The sequence below is a fragment of the Polypterus senegalus genome, chromosome 5, assembly GCF_016835505.1.
Source record: "Polypterus senegalus isolate Bchr_013 chromosome 5, ASM1683550v1, whole genome shotgun sequence".
Taxonomy (NCBI): Eukaryota; Metazoa; Chordata; class Cladistia; order Polypteriformes; family Polypteridae; genus Polypterus; species Polypterus senegalus.
Genome location: NC_053158.1, coordinates 91,253,497 through 91,274,940, shown reverse-complemented (window position 1 = coordinate 91,274,940; position 21,444 = coordinate 91,253,497). Strand labels below are relative to the sequence as shown.

The 21,444-nt window shown below is 35.4% G+C and overlaps 1 protein-coding gene across 1 annotated transcript in view; it reads left to right on the top strand.

Moving 5' to 3' along the window:
• cdh10a (cadherin 10, type 2a (T2-cadherin)) overlaps positions 1-21,444 on the top strand; it is a 308,396-nt gene that overhangs the window by 236,201 nt on the left and 50,751 nt on the right. Inside the window, exons 5-6 of the mRNA XM_039754910.1 lie at positions 3,902-4,069; positions 7,328-7,515. Of these exons, the coding sequence (XP_039610844.1) occupies positions 3,902-4,069; positions 7,328-7,515 (356 nt within the window). The remainder of the gene's footprint in view (positions 1-3,901; positions 4,070-7,327; positions 7,516-21,444) is intronic.

Here is a 21,444-nt window from a genome sequence, read left to right as displayed (position 1 = left end):
ATCAGACTGTAATCATTTCAAAATTTACTAATTATTTACACATGCATACAATTGTGGTTCTGTACAATTCTATCAAGTGCTTTTTATATATCCAAAGATAGCAGCTCTTCAAGAGACTTGAAGGCGCAGATAATATATACGTATGTATAGTACTGATGTATAGTCATGTATGCTTGTATAGTAGTGTAGAAATGTCAGACTAAGGAAATGGCTAGCATATAGATGTTTGACATACATTTTTAAGGGTGGACCTTTTCTCATTACCTTCAAAATACATTATTAGATTAATAATGAAAGTTTTGTGAATATTTTTTTTTTTCAAAAACACCTTAAAGGGTAATTATTCAGACTGGTAGCTTTTCTGCTTTATAGTGGCTTAAAGAAACAAAGACAGAAAGACCATTTTTAAAATGGCTTTATTTCAACAACACTAAAATTACTATGAAAACAATATATAAAGCCTAACCACAAATGTTCTAAAACCAAACTCACTGAAACAAATGACAAAATTCTACTCGGCTCATTAATGATTCCCACATAAAATCACATCAGTTCCTCAAATAAGTAAAAATCTTTCCATATTGTGTGAAAATGCATAAAATTTAAATTTAAGTTTTAATAGACTAGACACCCCATTTTTTTAAATATAGATTTATATATTGTGAAAATGAACAGACTTGACACATTTAAAAAGGTTTGAGGCAGCCACCCATATAATATTTCTGGCTGCAAAAGGGTTTTGAATATCACAGAGATGTTCACAATACTGTGTCCAAAACAGAACTGCTGAGGGTTTGGCGGCTTTAAGAGATCAGACCGGAAGTGATGTTCTTCCAATGTCAGTCTGTGCACTGGAAGTGACGTTCTTCTGGGCACCGGAACCGGAAGTGATATTCTTCTGGGCGCCGAAATTGGAAGTGATGTCATCAGCTCTGAATCAGATAGGTTTTCCCGCGGCTGGTCTGTAGAGATAACAGGAGAAGGTTTAGTGCACCCTGCCACCCCCGGCCTGGCGTGGAATTACCTTTGCTTGGTCCATACAATGTCCTCCTACTCGCACGTGTGTGACAATACATATATATAGTTTATAACCATATATATATTTCATTTTTTCTCCTACTCTTCTGTTGTATTGAAAAAATATTGTGCAAGATAGTGACAATTTTTAAAGAAAATGCAATCACATGCACTATCGGTCAGTTTTTCCTGTTTTCACTGTAGTTTCTCTAAATGAAAGGCATACATTTCTAAGAGTAATACTACTCTGTCTCATTTCATTTGTTAATTGATGCTTTCTTGCCATTATCGCTGGAATATTGTCCAAGCAGTTCTTTAGACGGTGTAGAAACAGAGTCTGTTCCAAGAAAGACAGTGGGTTTTTAAGTAATCAACAGAAATTGGGGCACCTGTGCCAATTATTTTCGTCAACTTACAAGGCTTAATTTACTTTAATTCCTGCAGAACATCTGTAGGTTGTAGCCACTTATCCCATTTGTAATATTCTGATATTTCCTTTTTTCAGTTTTAGCTAATCTAAATTTTAAATTTAAACCTCTGGCAGTTTACTGCTTATCTTTTTTCAGCAATTTTGGTCATTCATTGCATTTCAACTGATTAAATTTGAAGAGAAAATGGAAAAACTGAGGAAAACATTTTGACCAGTAGTATACATATTTCCCTTAATGGTTCTGATTAAACTATGAGCATGTTCTAGGTAACATTTTATAATGATTGTAAACAATAAATGCTTTGGCAGCCTAAGTATGAACATTTTAACTTAATTTAAACCTGAATTATAAGTGATACACAGAAACAGACATTATAACGTGGCCAGGAACGAAAACTAGGGTAGGCAGACAAAAGGTTGGAGTACCAGCTTGGTCATCCCTTTTAATTGTAACTACAATAATAGCCAAGCAGTGGCAAAAGAGCAAAAAAAAATATGGCTAGTGTCAGCCTTGCAACTATGTAGTCATAGCAATGGAGTTGGAACTCTGTCCTCCTCGAGTTATGGGTCAAATACTGATACCACCTTCCCTGTAAGATTCCTATATGTACTGTTGGCTCCTGAAGGGACAGAGTCTTCTCAGAGTGATGTGGGCAGAGTTGGGCGTCATCCTTGGACAGCTTTTTGAAACTACATGGGAAAGAGAAGATACTGTTAGCATCTGCTCCCCCTCTCATCCTGGGGTGGAACTGCTTACCTCACAAGAGCCAGGAAGGTGGTTCCCAGGTACATATGCATGACAACATATTAATTATTTTAAATGAGTTCAGTGAATCAAAGAAAAAACAAAGCATCTGTATAAAATGAATCACAAATCAAGAGCATTTCTTACTTAACCTTCCTATATCCAACAACTTTCTTCTGCCTTCTTTGAAGAATACACAAACTCTCTCAGGACAGTTGAGAAATACAGTCCCTTCAACATGTCTTAGACGTGCTTCTCAGTCTTCTCCTAGTAGACTTTTCCTTGTATATCTCCCAGTAGAGACATACAAGGGTCATTCTAAACACATGCCCAAACAGCTTGAACCAGCTCCTTTTGATTCAGAGTATAAGTGCTACTCCAATGCCCACTAGCACTGCAGAGTGAGTACAACAATACTGTGAAGGAGTGTCAGTTCAGCCAAAGTTATTGCATTCTCATTATTTCATTTATTACCAGAGCTCATGACCACTGATGATAGACTGACTGATAAATCAATAGCTTTGTCTGCAGGCTTAGCTCCTGCTTTATTAATACGATCCAGTATTGCCACTGTCACTGCATCAATTCATTGGTCAATCTCACAATCATCTCTAATCCTCTTCCAGACACTTAAACCCCTCCTCCTGGAACAGCTGTTCACCCTTTTCTTGCAGGTAACAAGTCATACTTTTCCAGAAGAAGACAATGAACACAGATTTGGAGGTGCTAATTCTCATCCAATTCTTGGAGGTACTGGAGATCACAGAGTGACAAAGTCATTAGGACAATATCATCTTACTGCACACATAGCAGAGATGAAGCACTTTACCTTGCAAGTTTTTGCTATATTGTGTTATCATGTCCATGAAAATCTTAAACTGGAGAGGAGACATGTCAGAACTTTGGAGAGGTTCAACACCCATATAGAATGATCTCAACATAATATCAAATATGTAATTACAACTTTCATACAGCAAATACTGAAACTAAGTGGCAAATACTGTAGCAGAGATGCCAGAAACATGCTCTTTTTAGCACTTTTCATAAGATTTCATTGAATGTACCTTGATTCACTTTTTACAAGTCCAAAAAGCAAATGTACACAGGATTGTCACACTCCAATGACATGAAGTGTCTCTGTAAGGAAAAACAATTGGGACACTGTGAGAAGGCCAAGATTAAATTTATAATGCTTTTCCTGAGGTTCAATTATTGTATAGTGCCTCCCCACCTAGGACTGTGACCTTAGCATAGTAAAGAGAGCTTGAATGCGGGAATGATCCTTAGAGTTACCTTGTCTGAAGATATTTGCTCCAGGTAGGGTTACACAGGGCAAAAATATCCAATAAGAAGGCCCAGACAAAGAGCTTAAAATTGAAGAGGAATACTGGCTCCCAATAGTTTACTCTGACCTGGGAGTGGTATTTTCGGGCAAATGTCGGATGGCCAACTGACAACAACTCTGAATCCAGGAATGGGTCCCATTATCCCTTTTCAGAACATGAAAGCTTTCCTTGTGGATTTATTACTCAGAAGGTGAAGGGTGAGGTTCAGGTGCAATAATAATCAGGTGTCAGACAAAAGTGGAATGGATTTAAGCTTACTACAACTTGGCAATAGAAAATGGCTCTTGCAACCTGATAATCTGGCATGTGCACTGTTAATAAGTAGTGTATTCATTTTTTAACAAGTATACTTTTTCACCACAGGTATCATCAGAACAGCTTTACCAAATATGAACCGGGAAAACAAAGAAAAATATCAAGTTGTCATTCAAGCCAAGGACATGGCAGGGCAGATGGGTGGATTATCTGGGACTACCACAGTCAACATTACTCTAACTGATGTAAATGATAATCCTCCTCGTTTCCCACAGAGTAAGTTTTCTATCCAATGTTTTTATTTAATTTTTGGCTACTTATTTCAAAATAATAAAATTCCTTTAATATATTGTTCTTTCCAAATTATTAAAATATCCTACTACATAAAGCTACTGATGTCTATTGGAGACTTTCTGCTTTTGAATTCTATCACTGTATTTTTTTCTAGTATTTCATTTTTAACCCTGCGACTCTGCTCTGGATAAGCAGGTTTGGAAGTTGAATGGATAGACAATGTATTTAACTTCTATCTAGCTTCCTTGATGTTTAACTTAACTGGGGTCAATTTCCTGAAAGTATCATACGGCTAAGAACATTGTAAACCCCGTCTTAGGATCTGATTTTAATTTATGAGTATTTCCCAAAACTCGACATAACTAAAATTAAATCCTTTGAAATCTATGTGCTCCCCATTCCACTCATTAATTGCTAGGTGATTCTTAAACTGCCTATTTCTAGCGCCATCTGTAGCGATAGTTGACACAAGACAGAACACTTTAAGTGCATGATAAGACTTTCTAAACATTTCAAATACAAAGATTTATAACAGTGACAATTGAATTATCATGATGAAATTAATTAATGCATTGGTAAAATTCTATTATAGGGGTACATTGTTAACTACATATACATATTATGTACTGTTAAAACTGACAGGTTTATAAGTTAATAATATTTATATGTTCTTTAAAAGTTTTGAAGCATCTGTGTTCTAAGATTGCTGTCAGCTTTACTTTCATGGAGGTGTTTTCTGTAAGGCCATTGGTTATGGAGAGAAATGGGAGAAAGGAAAAGGAAAGGAGAAGAATCGGGGGCTGATACTTTTGGGCATGAGATAGTATGGCTGCAGTAAATAAAATATACTCAAAAGAATGTCCATTGAATTCTGTATCTGTTTTCTATCAGTACCTCACAAACCCAACTTTCACACATTATTTAAGTTAAATCGTTAAATCTTTGGAGTATAGCTGATATTCTTTTATACTCTTGCAAGTTTGTCACACCTGCTGTAAAGGTTACCTGCATCGAACATAGACATGATTTGCAGTCATTTTGATCTTTTCATCAATATTTTGTATTCAAAGTGGCCAGAGCATAACCAAAATATATGCAGCAGTTTATCAGAAGATAAGCAATAGTCAGTTTGTAGATGGACAATTACTGGGTAAAATCAATCAAAATCATTAAATTTCTTTCTAAGGTATGCATTTCATTTAGGAGAACGGTATGGTGATATGTGATATTTTTTGTAAACTGTACAATATTATCAGAGAGGACCCATAGCTACCTCATCAGAGTAATGTCACTTACAGAGGTGTTTAAATATAAACCTTTGTACGTCATGTGTTTTTAGGTACTTTTTTTACCTTGACACACCTTTTTTTCTGCATTATGCATGCAGTAGTTTAATACAAAATCTGTATGCTTTTTTTGACACCACAATGCAGAATAGAGTCATTGTATTGTGAACTAATTGGTAAACAACTGTTTAGCACAAAACCTCCAATTTTATGAGTCTTTATGATTTTTTCTGCAACTCTCTTGGGGACAATTATATTGTTTTCATATTAATCTGTAAATGTTGACAAGTATACATTTCTCGTCTCTTCTATAAACAAAGAAGCAGTATTTCAAGTTGAGAACTGAAATAGGTATGTCACTGTGTTAAAGTGCATGCCCTATTCCGACAGGTTAAGAGAATTAAACCTCTTTAGTCTTAAACAGATCTGGCTATATGAATGCTTAATACAGGTCATTAAAATAGGAATCGATAAAGTTAATCCAATGGGATACTTTTATTTAATCATTGAATCGTGTACCTGAGGACATGAATTAAACCATTAAGTACTAGTTCACACTCCAGCATAAGATCCTTGATACAAAAAGCTTCTCTCAATCCCTGTACCATAAATTGCTTTGTTCCTGGTTCCATGTATGCAAACTAGAATTTAGAAATGAGTACCTATTTAATCTTTCAGAGTTGTGTTTAGAAACTTGAGAATTTATAAAAAGACTGGTAGGAAAAAAAAAACATTAACATTTGTTTTTAAAGGAATACACCACATACAAATGTTATTTTTTACTATGTTACTGTAGTTTGTAGGGATGGCGAAGAAAAAAACTTAATCTCATGTTTTCATGGAGAACAGACATAACAACGTTTATGATAGAAAGGTAGCCTTTGGTAACCAACGCTGAACAACAGCAAACATATCAAAAGCATCCATGAAAAAATCTCATGTTGCTCGTGTCATATAATTCACATGTCAAGACTTCAAGTTGTATGGTCACAACTTGCAAAACACATGTAGTTTTTGGCTAAATTATTATTAAATAAATACCTCAGGAAAATGAAAGTAGCCCACAAACAGGAGGTCCTAACATGGAATAACTCTTTTGAATTGAAAATAGAACTCTTGACCAATAAAAGAGGGGGAGTTTGTAAGTATACATCTTGATGACTTAATATGTGGATTACACAACATGAATAATGTGAGTTTTTTCATGGACATTTTTGATAGTTTGCTGTTGCCCAGCATTGATCACCATAGACTCCCATTCTATCAGAAATGTTGTTATGTCCATTATCCATGATTAACATGGGATTACATTTTCTTCTGAATCATTACTACAATGTACACGAGGTAATATATAAAAATAAGTTTTGTTTGAAGTATTCCTTTAACTACTGTATTTTGAAAGAAGCTGCAGTCCCCTCTTTGAAATCCTGCTGTTTGCTGAGGAGATATTTACTCCCAAGTACACAACAAATGATACCTGAAGCCTTGTTTTATTTTATATTCTCATTAACACCTTGACAGCACAGTAGAAATGAAATATAAGTGACCTTCATTCACTACTGTTATGTACCATTTCAATAAATTAAATTTATCAAAATGCTGACTTGCTGAGACTAACTGATACTTAACAGATAGAGTAACTAAGCAACAGAAAACCATACCAGGTTACATTACAAATCCAAATGTAGACGAAATTATTCCATGGAAGTGGTTTCATTACTATAGGTGTTTAAAGCCATAAGTAACACTTCATGTAAGCTATAATGTGTCAGACTTCTGGCCCCTGAAGTTTCATGAGTCTATATCATAATAATGCAGTGAAAACTCCCAGGTTTCCAATATGAAACTAAAATTGGTATAACTGTCAGGAACAGCTGTTTATGAAATTCACACAGTGTCAGTACATTCTATAAAATGCATTGCATAAGATTTATTTGTTCTTTCTTGCCACAAGGTACTTACCAGCTCTGGACTTCAGAATCTGGAGAGACCGGATCATCAATTGGCAGAATTAAAGCTACTGATGCTGATCTTGGGGAAAATGCCGAAATTCAATATAATATTATAGATGGAGATGGACGAGATATGTTCAGTGTTGTAACAGATAAAGCAACACAGGAAGGCATTGTAACTTTAAAAAAGGTAAATATACTTAATATAGTATTATACTAAATGTATATTTATTAAGTGATATAAAATACTTTTTGTAGATGATTGTATGTTGGTTTAGTGATTAGCATTGTTGCTTTACCATTCCAGGTGACAATTTTTTGTGGAGTTGGAATATTCTCCTTGTGTCGAAGTGGGGTTTATGGTAATGTGTTTGTCTTCCCACATCCCAAAGACACATATGTTAGGTTAACTGCAGCCATTAGACATTCAATTTCTATACACTGGTATGTTCTGAAGTTTTGCTCATCTATCACTAGCCTGCACATGTTTACTTTTCTAATATTTTGATTTTACAAAAACAAACTCTTTATGTGTTTAATCTGCAGTTGCTGCAGCATTATACTTAAATGAAACATTATTTCTTCACTAAACATAAAATAAACTTTAAAAACAGGCCCTTTTTTTCCCTTGCCCTTTTTTGCTCTATTCAGGACTGGGAAGTGGACTAATCAAATTTCAAGTCAAAAAACAAGACATGGGTTAATACCAGAGAGACACGAAGAAACGGGAGAACAAACCCACATTTAAAGGCAAAAATAAATCCCACAGCTCAACGTCTAGCAACCCATTTTAGTAACGAAGTGTCGAAATACTGGCGACACAAAAAGGGTGTTAACAAATTTTACATGTCCAAAATTTTGTTCTAACTTAATACTAATTAGCAGACTAAAATCCTCATGCTAAAAAAACCTAAAGGCAAGAAACTCACGCAGAAATATAAACAAAAGCCACATACATTTTTTTTAAATATACCTACATTTTGACAATTTTACATTAGGAAGATGTTTCATTAAAGTAAAGATGCACATTTCTGAACATTAAGTCAGTGTACTGTCCCACAATCTAAATCGTACTATTTCTAGAAATTTCACTGATGCCAGACCTTCCATTTCTGATATTAAGTGAACATTTCTGGAAATTGTCCATCCACATTTCTAGAGGTGGTCATTTTAACAATTCATTGCTCTGTTCTGAAGATAATTGGATTTACAAACTGGCTACATGAAATGTCATGGGATTCAATGAGTTAAGTGACCTACCAAATTTTTTTATAAAAAGCCAATATTCAGATAATTTCCCTTTTCTGTTTTTTTCTTAGAATACTCTGATAACAGGCATTATGTACTGTAAGTCACAACTTTTATTACACCTTTTGATATCATTAACCACTTGGATTATTCTGTTTAAATCCTTTCTCGTTTAGCACTTGGTTTTAGCACAGTGTGATCCCCATTTACTTTGATGTTTTTATTGTGTAGAGGTAAGCTACTCTCTATAATTGTTCTATAATGATTCTATAATGATCCTTAAATACAGTCACCCATATTGTTAGGCATGTAACCCGACTATGCACCATTTTTTCCTGTTTTACATAATCTCTAGTTATATAAACTTAACATTAATAGAACTGAAATGTTTGCTTATTCCACATACAGTATTACATTTTCTGTTGGATTGATATTGCCATATTCTCAATGGCATGCTTGATTTTGTTAAGTTTAGTTTGTTATTTCATTATTGACTTTATTATTGATCTGTGTTCAGTTTTCATTTTCTCAAAGTATCTTGAACAACAGCAACATTTCTATAGCACATTTTCATACATAGAATGCTTTTAAAGATGTCAAAGGATTGACATCCTTAAATTTATTTCTCATCTCTGAAAGAAGGGATTTTCCTGAAATGCATCAACCTTGCTGTGTTACTGATTTTATGTGACTATTCTGCTTTGTAAACCCTTTCAAAACCTTATACTTGCCAGTGGCCTCTTCAGCTCTGGACTCCATTAAATAAGATTATGTGTGTTTATGTTCTCCTGTACCAGTATTTAACCTTCTTATCACTAGAATCCCTGAAACCTACGAAAAAACTTGCAATCCCGGGCCACCTTAAATTCCTTCGCACCTCTCCATTAGCGTCTTTTGTTTTGTGAATGTTTCAATTAGCACAAGCAGCCTGCAATCCCACCCCCAAACACTGCAGCTCAACTTGGGCAAAAAGTTCACACAACCTAAGTCTTGTTTGTCTGGGTGTAAGGTGCCTGGAGTTTGAGATATTTACACCTTTGTGTCTTTTAATAAACATTTCATTGCAAAGACAACGGCACCATAACCAAGAATGTTTTCTGTTTTGGTTTTGACCTTGTTTTTTCTGTTTGGTAGCAAGTTCTTTAGTATTTGGATCTTTGCTCTGTGCTAACAGCCTTTAGATATAGAACTACAGTATTTTTGCCTATGTCGTTTTTTTTTAACCTCCTGCACCAAACAATTAGAAAATTGAAAATGGTTATGACACTGTCCATGAAGAGCTGAGAAGGCAAGGCAATGCATTATTGTCCACTCTGAACTAATCCAATTTAACACTAAATCCCTTAAGCCTACGAAAAAATTTGTAATCCCTGGCCACCCTAAATTCCTTTGCACCTCTCCATTAACATTTTTTGTTTTGTAAATGTGTTGATCGACACAACAAGCAAGCAGCCTAATATCCCAACCCCCCACCATCGCAGCTCAATTTGGGCAAAAAGTTCTCCCAGCTCAAGGCTCTTTATCTGCGTGTGAGGTGCCTGGAACTGTATAGGGTAAATAATATATCGTTATTACTAACACATGCATTTCATGTGTGTTCCATGTTTATGACGATCTATGTAATTAAGGATGACAGGAAATGCGAAAAATGTAATAAATGTTTGAACACATACCTAAAACAAAACTTTTTTCATGTTATAGTACTAACGACAAAATTTTGACATGAAGTGTATAACGTGTGAAGACTGAAGTCCAAATATCAAATAAACACTTTCACAAAACATACACAAATAGCAAAACAAGTGCACTTTTATTAAAAATATAACCGAAGAAATAGAAATCAGCATTTTGTTTGTCATTCTGTTTTTTATTGGAGGCTTCAGCCCAGTCATGAATATTGATGAGTTAACTTAAAGTTGCCATAAAGTTGCAGAAAGCATAAAAACTGAGCATTATTCCATTGCAGATAGCATAAAAATAGTGCATGATTCTGGTTTAACTGCAATTTCATAGAATTCCGAGTCCAATTCATGGGTGGGGTTAATACCATGGAGATTAAGTCTTTTCACATCATTGCTTTTTTTTTTTTTTGCATGAACCTTTATGTATTTTTTTTTGTAATATCACACATCAGTTCTTTTTAGTTAATTTCCTTTATATTACTTTTATAAATGTTCATAAATGTACTTGTAATATTTTGTTTTCATTTTATTTATTTTTAAGTTTTTACTGTACCACCAACCCATTTATATATTTTTTTCTATTATACTTTTATTTGTTATGCAATATTTTGGTTTTCATTTATATTGATTAATGGCTATTATTGTTTCAATAGTCATTTCACTGTTCAATATGTCTTTTGTTATATAATTTTTTGATGCTTCATTTACTTTTTGTCTTTGTGTACATTTCTTATTATACATTGTTATATTCTACTTGATCACAGAATAAAATAAACGTATTATTAAACCAATTATCTGTGTTTATGGCAATGTAGAATTATGTTCTTGAATTCCTGCTCTTTAGTGTGCAGTTGATCATCCAGCATGTCTCCATATTTTAAATGCGGTGGACGATTATCCATTGTTTAGATTAATTAGTGATTCTAAATGGTCCCAGTATGAATTAGTTTTCATGTGTGCATGAACTAGATTTGGGAAGTGGTGGACAAAGATTGCAAGGAGGAGCGGAGGCAACAGAAGAAGAGAGAGAGAGAGAAAGAAAGAAAAGGAAGAAGGCCTGTGTTATATTGTATTGTTTTGGGTACTTCCTGTAGTGTGCTGGGTTGAACTTGTGTCTCAGCCTGCCTGTATCAGTGTCTGGAGAGCGGTATGACCCCTGGTCTTTCACACAATGTTGCCAATTGGCTTTGGCCCTCTAGACATTGAACATTTATGAAATACATGGTGGGGGAGATGGATGGATTATTATTTTATTATGAGAATAATCAAAATAATATGTCAGCACCAAAACAAAAACTTCTAAATCACATTTGCCTCTTGTTTTATTAGTTTCACTGAAATGCTTATCTTGATTAATAATAATGCAAGCTAAAAAAGACATAAAGGAATTGAGTCCCATTTATGTTTAAGCCAGAAATTCTGGTAGTAGTTTTTTTTTACCATTCCACCCATTGTAAATGTCCTATACAATGTATTTTTACTGTAAGCAAAAGGATGATGTCCTACAATTTAAATAGTAAATTTTTGCTAAATGCTAAAAGTAGGTCATTACTACAAATACTTTTTTGCATTTAAAAAGTAAATACAGTAGAGTCTCACTTATCCGATCTTCGCTTATCCAACATTCTGTATTATCCAACATCCCACCGCAAAAAAAAAAAAAAATGCATCAATCGGCAACAAGAACTTCAAGCTGCGAGTGTGTGCGTAGTCTATTTTTTGTTAAGTTCATTTTTTCAGTAAAATTTTGATGATGTTTTGTTGTAAAACATGATTACAGTGGATTATGTGGCCAGCCCTCTCTGGCGTGTGTGCGTGCGTGTCTCTCTCTCGCATGCGCTTGTGTGTGTCCTTCTCTCGCGCGGGCTTTTGTGTGTGTGAGTGTGTGTGTGTCCCTCTCTCGTGCGGGCTTGTGTGCGTGTGTGCGTGCCTCTCTCTTCCTCGCGCGCGCTTGCTTGTGTTCGTATGTGTCTCCCTCTCGCGCGCTTGTGTGTGTGCGTGTCTCTCTCTCGTGCTCGCTTGTGTGTGTGTGTGTGCGTGTCTCTCTCTCGTGCGCACTTGTGTGTGTGTGTTCGCGTGGGTGTGTGAGCGCGTGTCTCTCTCGCGCGTGGGAGTGTGCGCGCGTGTCTCTCTTGTGCGGATTTGCGCATGTGTCTCTCTTTCTCTCGCACATGTGTGTGTGTGTGTCTCTCTCTCGTGCATGTGTCTCTCTTTCTCTCACCCGTGTCTCTCACTCGCGCGTGCATGTGTCTGTCTATGTCTCTCTCACACTGCACAGGGAATGCACAGTGAAAGACTGAACACGTGCATAAATCATCGGCACGCACAAAACGAAAGGCAAACTGGCTTGTTCCTATACCGAGTGTGTGGTCGTGAACAGAGGCAAAAGTTTGACGAACTTTTTGGTCATAAGCCGATTTGTACGTGTTCAGAGACGTTCATGAACCAGTACACTGTATTAGGTTTGTAATGTGTAAAATTATAAAATAGTTTGAGGTTTAATAGGCTTTTTCTTAACACCTCCCATTATCCGGCATTTTTGCTTACCCAATGTTCTGCCGGCCCGTTTATGTTAGATAAGCGAGACTCTACTGTAAAAAGTAAACTATGCTCTATAACAAGAGACCATTACACATGGTTAATTTGTATAAATTAACATGAAAACAAGTAACATTAGGGTACTAAGGAAAGTGTAAAGAGTAGAATTTTTCACATTTGTACAGAGGGTGGCATAGTCGTGCCATTTGATTGCCAGATCTTTTTCAGTGGGGTGTGCAATGGGCTTGTTCTCCCTTTATTCAAACAGATTTCTTCCAGAGAGTCTGGTTACCTTCCAAAGTTCACAAGTACACTGGCAGGTAGATTAGGCACACTAAAATCAGCTGTTTTTGAATGTGCTTACCTTTCATAAAATTGGTGACCCATCCAGGCTTGTCTCCTTAGTATCAATTTCCTCAATAGGCTCCCAGCAACCCTTGTTGGAAAAAGGATTGTTTGCAAACATAAAATGAATACATTTAATAATGTCTAAATGTTTATATTTAATTAGAATGTGCATCAGCATATTAAGGGATTTGTACAATATGTTATTATACACTACCTCTGTATTTTTTTCTATCGTGATCATTTTTCTTGTTTTGCATATGCAGTTTCGCCAGTTGTAAGGTTGTAACATGAATTACTGCACATCATGCCACCCTTCTCATAATATATAAAAAGTTAAATATTTAATAATATTCTCTAAATGAAGCAGCCCTTTGTTATTTGGAAAGATTATGATTAATGCTACTTTTTCAAGACTAGAAATGAAAGATTTATATAGCACAGCTGTAATGAAAATCAATGGCAACATTAAAGGTCCCAGAGAGCCGTGATAGCTGCTTTCTGATATGCCTGCTGCTTTCTGATATGTGTTCTTGCTGCAGCTGTGACAGGCAGTTAGCTATCGGACCCTGTTTATGAAATTTGACTATTTTTAAGAATTACATGTACTGTAAATGGAACTGAACACATTTTTTAATTCAATGAACTATAAAATAACATTTCATTTTGGAATACTTCGGCAAAAAAAAAAGATCAACAGAAGTTAATTTTCCTTATTGTAATAAATGTGTATAAAGGATTTTTTGTACCAAATAAAATAATTCAGTAAATAAGAAATGCCAAATATAGAAAAGAATCAGTACCAGAACCAATAAACAGATTTGGATTCTATCGGCATTATGTCAGATCATCCTTTCTGTAACCAATTCACAAATTGTAACAATAATATTAGTTCTGCAAATTAATTGACACAAATAAAAGATTGTATACAGTGAGCTGTGTTCTAACTGTGTTTTTAATATATTACATATTAGGCTATCTGCGCGGATTTAGGACTAGTTTAAGTACTGATCCTTTGTGTAACTCTCAAGAGTTAAAGCACTAATCTTGACTTGAGCTCTGCCACTGATGATTCCTTTGGCTCTTTAAGTCATAATTACCCTACGTAAGATGACATTGTTAATTTCACTAATGTAGGACCAGATGCCACCACAACAGATATTGTTTATTCTTTTACATATCTCTTTGCTCTTCTAAAGGCTGGAAGTGCTTACACAGAATTACATTTATGATGCAGTAATAAAGTATATACAGTATAAGTAAAAGATAATTCAGACATTAATTTTTTATTTTTGCGTAAAGAAGTACAAAATTTGCAAGAAAAAGGACAAAATTTGGTAAATTCATGTAGATAGATAGATAGATAGATAGATAGATGCATTTGAGACACTGCTATATTAAAGCAACAGTCACAGGCAACTACAAATGCAGAAGATGACATAGTAGGATAGATACATAATTCAAGTTTAAGTGGTGTATATTGCTATGTGTACACAGTACAATGCAGTTTTTATTAGCATTACTCTTACAAACTGGTGACAATAACACAAAAATGACAAGTTCAAGTTAAACTGTAATGTGTACATTATATTACTTAATATAACACAATGGAATTCTTACATATATCTTTGCAACCAACAAAACACACACTGAAATACACCAAATAAATACACAAGGCAGCAAGTGTTTTATAGACCCAGCCATTCAAAACAGGCAAGGAATGAGGCATAATTTTGGAGTGCATGTGCTGTAGCAGACTTAACTTATTATTTTTCTTACAAGATCTTTGCACTAATCTGTAAGAAGGAAACAGTTATGTTTACCCACCCAGGCTATTTACCATTTTTCAAGATACAGTTTTCACGGCTACTTACAGTCTCCTTTGTGGAGGTCACTCCTACTAGTAAGGAAAGACATCTTGATGCATAGGTAAAAACCAAATGGAGCTCTACAACACATTTTAAAAAAAGAAAGAAAACCAGACAAGTTTCCTTCTTTTTCTGTTATTTTATTTTTCATATAGAACAATAATATATAATAATTTAGAAATAGCATCATATTGTTTTTAAACTCATGACCTGTGTTAGAAATGTAGATTTAATGTTGCTTACTGCAAGCCTCAGTTGCAAACTACACTATATATCTTGGTAAAGAATTGTTTCCATGGGTAATATAAAATACTAATGTGGTCTTATGAAACCACACAGCCTACTGACAAATGTCAGAGTGTACCCTGTGCTCAGAATGCATAATAAAGTTTCCAAAAAACTCATGGATCCTTCTATAAGAATTGTCAAGAGAATGTGAATGAAATAATTTATCAATGTAACCTACGGTCTATTATTAAAGGCCTAGTGCATCAATATATTTTAATTTTATTTTGTTTCACAGAATTGATAAAGAGAAATTAAACTGTACATAGTAGAAAAATTAAAATATGGTGTGAAATATTTTAACCTTTGTTGTGTCCTTGCTGAGTGAAAGCTGTATAATCTAGTTATTCAAGAAGGTAATTTGAAATCAGCAGGTTTTCTGAGCAAATTCCAGCACAGCTACTAATGTGCTGAGTGACCTTTCACAAGTCACTTAACCTTCTTGTGCTCCATTATTTAGCTGTGATATGAAAAACTGAGGTTTAATTGTGAGAGAGTGTGCCTCAGTTGATGATCTATAGTTATGGCTTGGGTCCTGGGCTCCCAAGGTTAGTAAATCCAGAGTAAGGGCAGTTGAAGGATTTGCATAAACTCTTGGTAGATGTTTGATTCACTTCTTTTTATGGCTAATAACATCTGAAGAATATAAATACAATGAAAATGAGATATACTGTAGCACCTTAATTTCTGGGAAAATGTCTATATCATTTCTTAACTGAAAAAAGTTTTATGTTTTTAATGAACATTATTGTACAAATTATTAAATTATAAACAATTTGCTTTTGTTATAACAGTTTATCATGTTTTAAAAACATAATTTTTTAAAAGTAATAATTTTTAAGGCCATCATAAGGTTTTAAATGATATAGTACAGTATTCTCACTAATTATTTCAAGTGAACTCATAGTTTGAGAAGAGAAACACAAGGTTGAGCAGTATTGGATACTTTATTACAGTATATTAATACCACATTGCCATTTTGTTGAAATGTGAAGTACTTATAAATAAGTTTTATGCATTTTTAAAGATAGTGTTCAAATTAGTTTTAATTACAGAAAAGTTATGTTAATTTATTTGCATAACATAGTTTGTCCAATGCACAGTTATGGAAAACAGAGCTTTGCCACAATTCATATGGCACATAAAAATAATATTTTTTTTCTTTTATAAACCAATAAGCAAACTACAAATAACAGTACTTTAACCTAAAAAGATAAACTATCGTCTCTGTTAGAGGATATGAACAAGTCAGTACTAGGAGTTTGAAATATTAATGGCTACCTGGCTGGAGAGTTGGTTTAAAACAGACAGAAGGCTACTGCTTTGCTAGGTAATTTGTCAAAAACACAGACAAGACAGATATAAGCCGGATTGCACATGCAGTACGTGAGTTAGACAGAGAAACAGGAATGCTGCAGATTGGCTATGAAAAGATAACGTCACAAACAAGACAACGACAAGCCAACAGCTGGTACTTTGTGGCAGGCTACTGCACTGAAATGACCCAGAAAGGATTACGCTGACAGTTTTTGAAACATATTTCTGAAGAAATTAACTAAATAAATATGATATGAATCCAAAAAATGATTAAATGTATCACAAAATGTATGTTTTTAAGGCTTATTTCTTTATGTATTTAATTTTTAATTAATTTATTTATTTCAGTGACAACACAGAATATACCTTGAAATCAAAACTGTCATTTTCACTTGTCAAAATTGAGTGGGTGGGCTCTGTTGAGAATTTTTGCTTTTTGACAGCTGAATTATCTTGCTTATATTGATCATGCTTAATTCAGTATGGGTATGTGGGACATGGAGGTAACTTAAATAGCACAACTAGTTTCACAGTCTGAACACAACACCATAAGAAATGTGTCAAACATTCAGTCCATCAAGTTTGTTTGTTTAGCTAATAGCTAATCTATACCCATAGCTCATCCAGTCTGCCAAAAATATCAACTTCAGAGAGCAAATATTTTTTAGAAGAAACTGCAATGTTTGTCACTTTTCACAACTACGGTATTGTTTAAACTGTATTTATGAACATCAGGAAACTTCAATAATAGCGGCACACTAGGAGCTTAGATGACAGTGTTACTTTTTCTGGATGCCCAGCCCTTAACATTGCCACTATCCTGTATGTGGTTTAAGCATAAGACAGAGTGCAAGTCTATTCCATATTCCATACCAGTGCTAAATAAAGCTTAGGAACACTGACACAGAGTTTTCAAAATCAAATCAAATTAAATTAATATTTTGAATGGACGATTTGACCATTGATTCACTGCACAACAATTTTTTTTTAAAGTCTTGCTTCCTGAAAAGGTTTTGCTGATTGTGACAGGTACCTACTGGATATGCACAAGTATAGTTTTGGTTTTACTGCATCATGTAGGAACTCTGAGAAATAGACATTTATATGTATACTGACAATAACGTCTTTAGTCCCGTTTATGTTTCACATAAGCTATTAAATTCAACAGAATTAAAGGTGTTTTGCTCCTGATTTTCTTTTGTATTCAATGTCTGGTGCATCACATTGCAGTGTCCAACAGCAGTCAGCAAGCATTGACAGATTTCAGTTGCCCTGGTATCATTTCTCAATCATAGCAATGTCCTAGTGAAACCTTTCACTGTGTTCGTCACTGACAGCACCAAGATTTGTGGGGAAGAAGTCCAAGTGTGAGTGGAGGAAATGAATTTTGAGTGACATGTTGCACTTCATTGTCTTGTATGCTTTGAGAAGTTTGTCTACGAGCTAAATGTAGTTTGGGGCTCTGTAATTGCCCAAAAAATTGTCAACAACGTCTTTGAAGGCTTTCCAGGCAATTTTTTCCGGCCCAACTAACAGATCTTCAAACTGCTTGTCACTCATAACATGTCTGATCTGGGGGCCAACAAAAATGCCCTCTTTGATCTTGGTGCCAGCTATTCTTGGGAACATCTGTCTTAAATAATGAAAGCCTTCGCCTTCCTTGTTCAGTCCTTTCACGAAATTCTTTATGAGTCCCAGTTTTATGTGAAGAGAAGGCAAAAATATCTTTGCTGGGTCGACAAGAGATTCATGTGCCACATTTTTCTGTCCTGGAACTAACTTTTTACAGAGCGGCCAGTTCTGTCGAGAATAGTGCAACTCTTTTGCACGGCTGGATGTGCTTTAGCAACAGTTTCATATTCTCATACGTTTCTTTCATGTGTGCTGCATAGCCAACAGGTACTGAAGGTTAAACGTTGCCATAGTGTAGCAGAACAGCTTTCAGGCTTACCATTGACAAATCAATGAAGAGATACCACACTTCCGGGTTGTGATCACAGCTCAAGGCCGAGAACAATCCTTCAATGTCACAACAGAGACTGTCGACTTGTGCAAAAAATTTGGTTATATTATTATGTCAGCCTCAAAACACAGAAATTTTCGTACCTGGTGACAGCAAACACCATTCCTGCAGTCTCGAGCCCAGCAGCTCAGCTTTTGCTTTTGACAGACCCAAATCTCTGACCAATTCGTTCAGTTCAGACTGTGTTATCAGATTTGGATTGCCTGATGAGCACGGTTAAAAATCCAGGTCAATGTCACTGTCAGTACCCTGCATTGCATTTTCTTCATCTGGTTTGGCAAAGGTCCAATCCTCTGGTGGTTTCGGAATTGGAAGACTGTCGTCATGTGGCACAGGTCTTATTGCTGAAGACAGATTAGGATATTCAATTGACTTCTTATTTTTGGCAGAGAAACCAGACACATTAGTCAAACAGAAGTAACAGTTCATCACATGGTCTTTCTGTTCTCACCATATCATCGGAACAGCAAACGGCCTCGTCTTTCGAGTGCCTCTGAGCCAGGCTCTCAGACTGACAGCACGTTACACAGCAAATGTGTGGCGCCCATTCCTTGTCATGATCTTCCATTTGCAGCCAAAATACAGATGATAAACTTTCTTCACAAGAGCAGTCATCCAACGTCTCTGAGGCGCAAGTGTATGTTCGCCAAAGATATAGCAGAATGTATCGTGGCTGTTATGACATTGACGAGACATATCACCCGACACCAAAACGTCTATAGCATCAAGCTTACTTACTGTTATATTGCTACAGATACTATACTTTACTATACTGATACTGTACATACACACTGACTATCTATACTAACCAAATGAGCAGGATCGGTGTATGCACACCACCTTTATAGCATGCTGAGACAGCGTCAAGCTCGTTCAGACCTGCCCAGGATGTCAACTTCCACAGAACAGCTTTCAACCTGGCCTGATTCCATGCCTGGACATGCCCAGGCTGCACAAACCGTTGTTGATAAGTCACTTACGGGAGTGAAAATGTTTAGATACAAATAGAAGAAAAAATCATGACAAAACAAAAATGCTACGTGATGGGTAAATTTTGTCTTGTCTGCTGCACTGATTTTTAATATTTAGAAGACACTTTAAAGGTTCTGATCTCATTTAGCCATCAAACATTTTGAATCCTTCTTTTTAAGTTTTGCAAACACCAGTCCTGAAAGAATTAGCAAAAATTATCTTTAGCAAGCAGTACTATTGATTAACAAATCAACTCATTAATATCAATCAGTACATGGTAGGATGAGGGAGAATGCACTGCCAATCACTATTAAAACATGCAGTAATACAAAAGAAATACATAAATATACCAACAAATTGTAACTATCTTCTTATATAATACACAACCGTGGCAGTCCGTTTGTCCATCCAGGATTTTAAATTACCTGTAGCTTGCAAACTGTTTGAACTATTGACCCAAAATTTGGTACACATATACTATGTGACATCTATTATCCGCTTTCGGGGTGATGATTGATCTCCAAGGCTATTCCTCTTTTTATTTTTATTTTAGAATCAACTCTCAGCAGCAGCCAGCGAACACCGTTCTCATTCCTACCACCTTCGCCATCACTTCTCCTACCTCTTCATATCTTAAATCATTCTTGAGGCAGATTGAAGACTTAAGTGTCAGCTTAGGTGAAAAATTAAGAAAAACATACTAAGTAATGGCAACACAAAAACTAAGGTAATTAGTTTTAACGTGAAAAGATGTCGACGAAGGAAGAGAAGAAGTGGGCCACTAGGGTGGAGAAAAGAAGAGCTGCTTAGGAAGCAGCAAGCACATCAAGCTCTGAGCAAAGGACTGCTAAACGTACAGAGAAAGTCAAGTTTATTCACTGCACATTATTGTGTAGTCCACTGTTACTGGTTGTGAAATAAATTGCCTCAACACACAGAAAAAGGTTTGGGGCAGTCACCTGTATACTTGCACTGGCTGCAAAAGGCAAATAAGTCACCGAGATATGCATAGGTTTGAATCCAACATTTGACTGACTGGAAATAGGTTAGGGTTAGGGTTAGAGTTAGAGTGGTGTGGGTATTAAGGTGTCTGCCAGGAAGTCATTCTTCAGGGCTGGAACCAAAAGTTACATCTTTAGGGCTGGGGGCAGAAAATGACATAGCTGGAACTGGAAGTGATGTCTTCAGGGCTGGGACCAGAAATTATGTTTTTTAGACCAGAAGCAGAATCAGGCAGAATTTCCTATTTTTGACCTACAGGAATAATAGAGAAAGGATTACCTTGCCACCCAACCCCCAGGCCTGACATGGAATTACCTTCAGTTTGTCCTTTTAGCTGCCTCCTAATTGCACATGCGTGACACTGTGAAGTTAAGTACAGAGAGCTACTACACAATTAGTTACACTGCATTGCTACTAGATGGCATACTGCAGCAGAGCAAAGAACAGATTAGCAGCTGAACCTTCCTTTTCAAAAGTTCATTCTGGAAATAATTTTGTCTTGCGCTACCATCATTTAAAAGCAGTAAAACAGAACCTATGCAGTATCATTTGCAAAATGATGAACCTTCATACTTCATCTCAGTTCATTATAACATAAAAAGAAAGTCCCAGGACATTAAAAATAACAATTTTTGATTTATGTTATGCATTTTTAAGTCCATGGCAGTTATCAGCTTTTATAAATTTACATATTCTTTCTTTATGTTAATTTGGTTCATTTTTGATTTATTAAAGTTTAAATCCCTGAGGTTTATCATTTTTATGCACAATGCATAGAAAATCAACCGATCTATTAATCGCAAAAACATTAAAAAATCACAGACTTTTGGTGAATAATG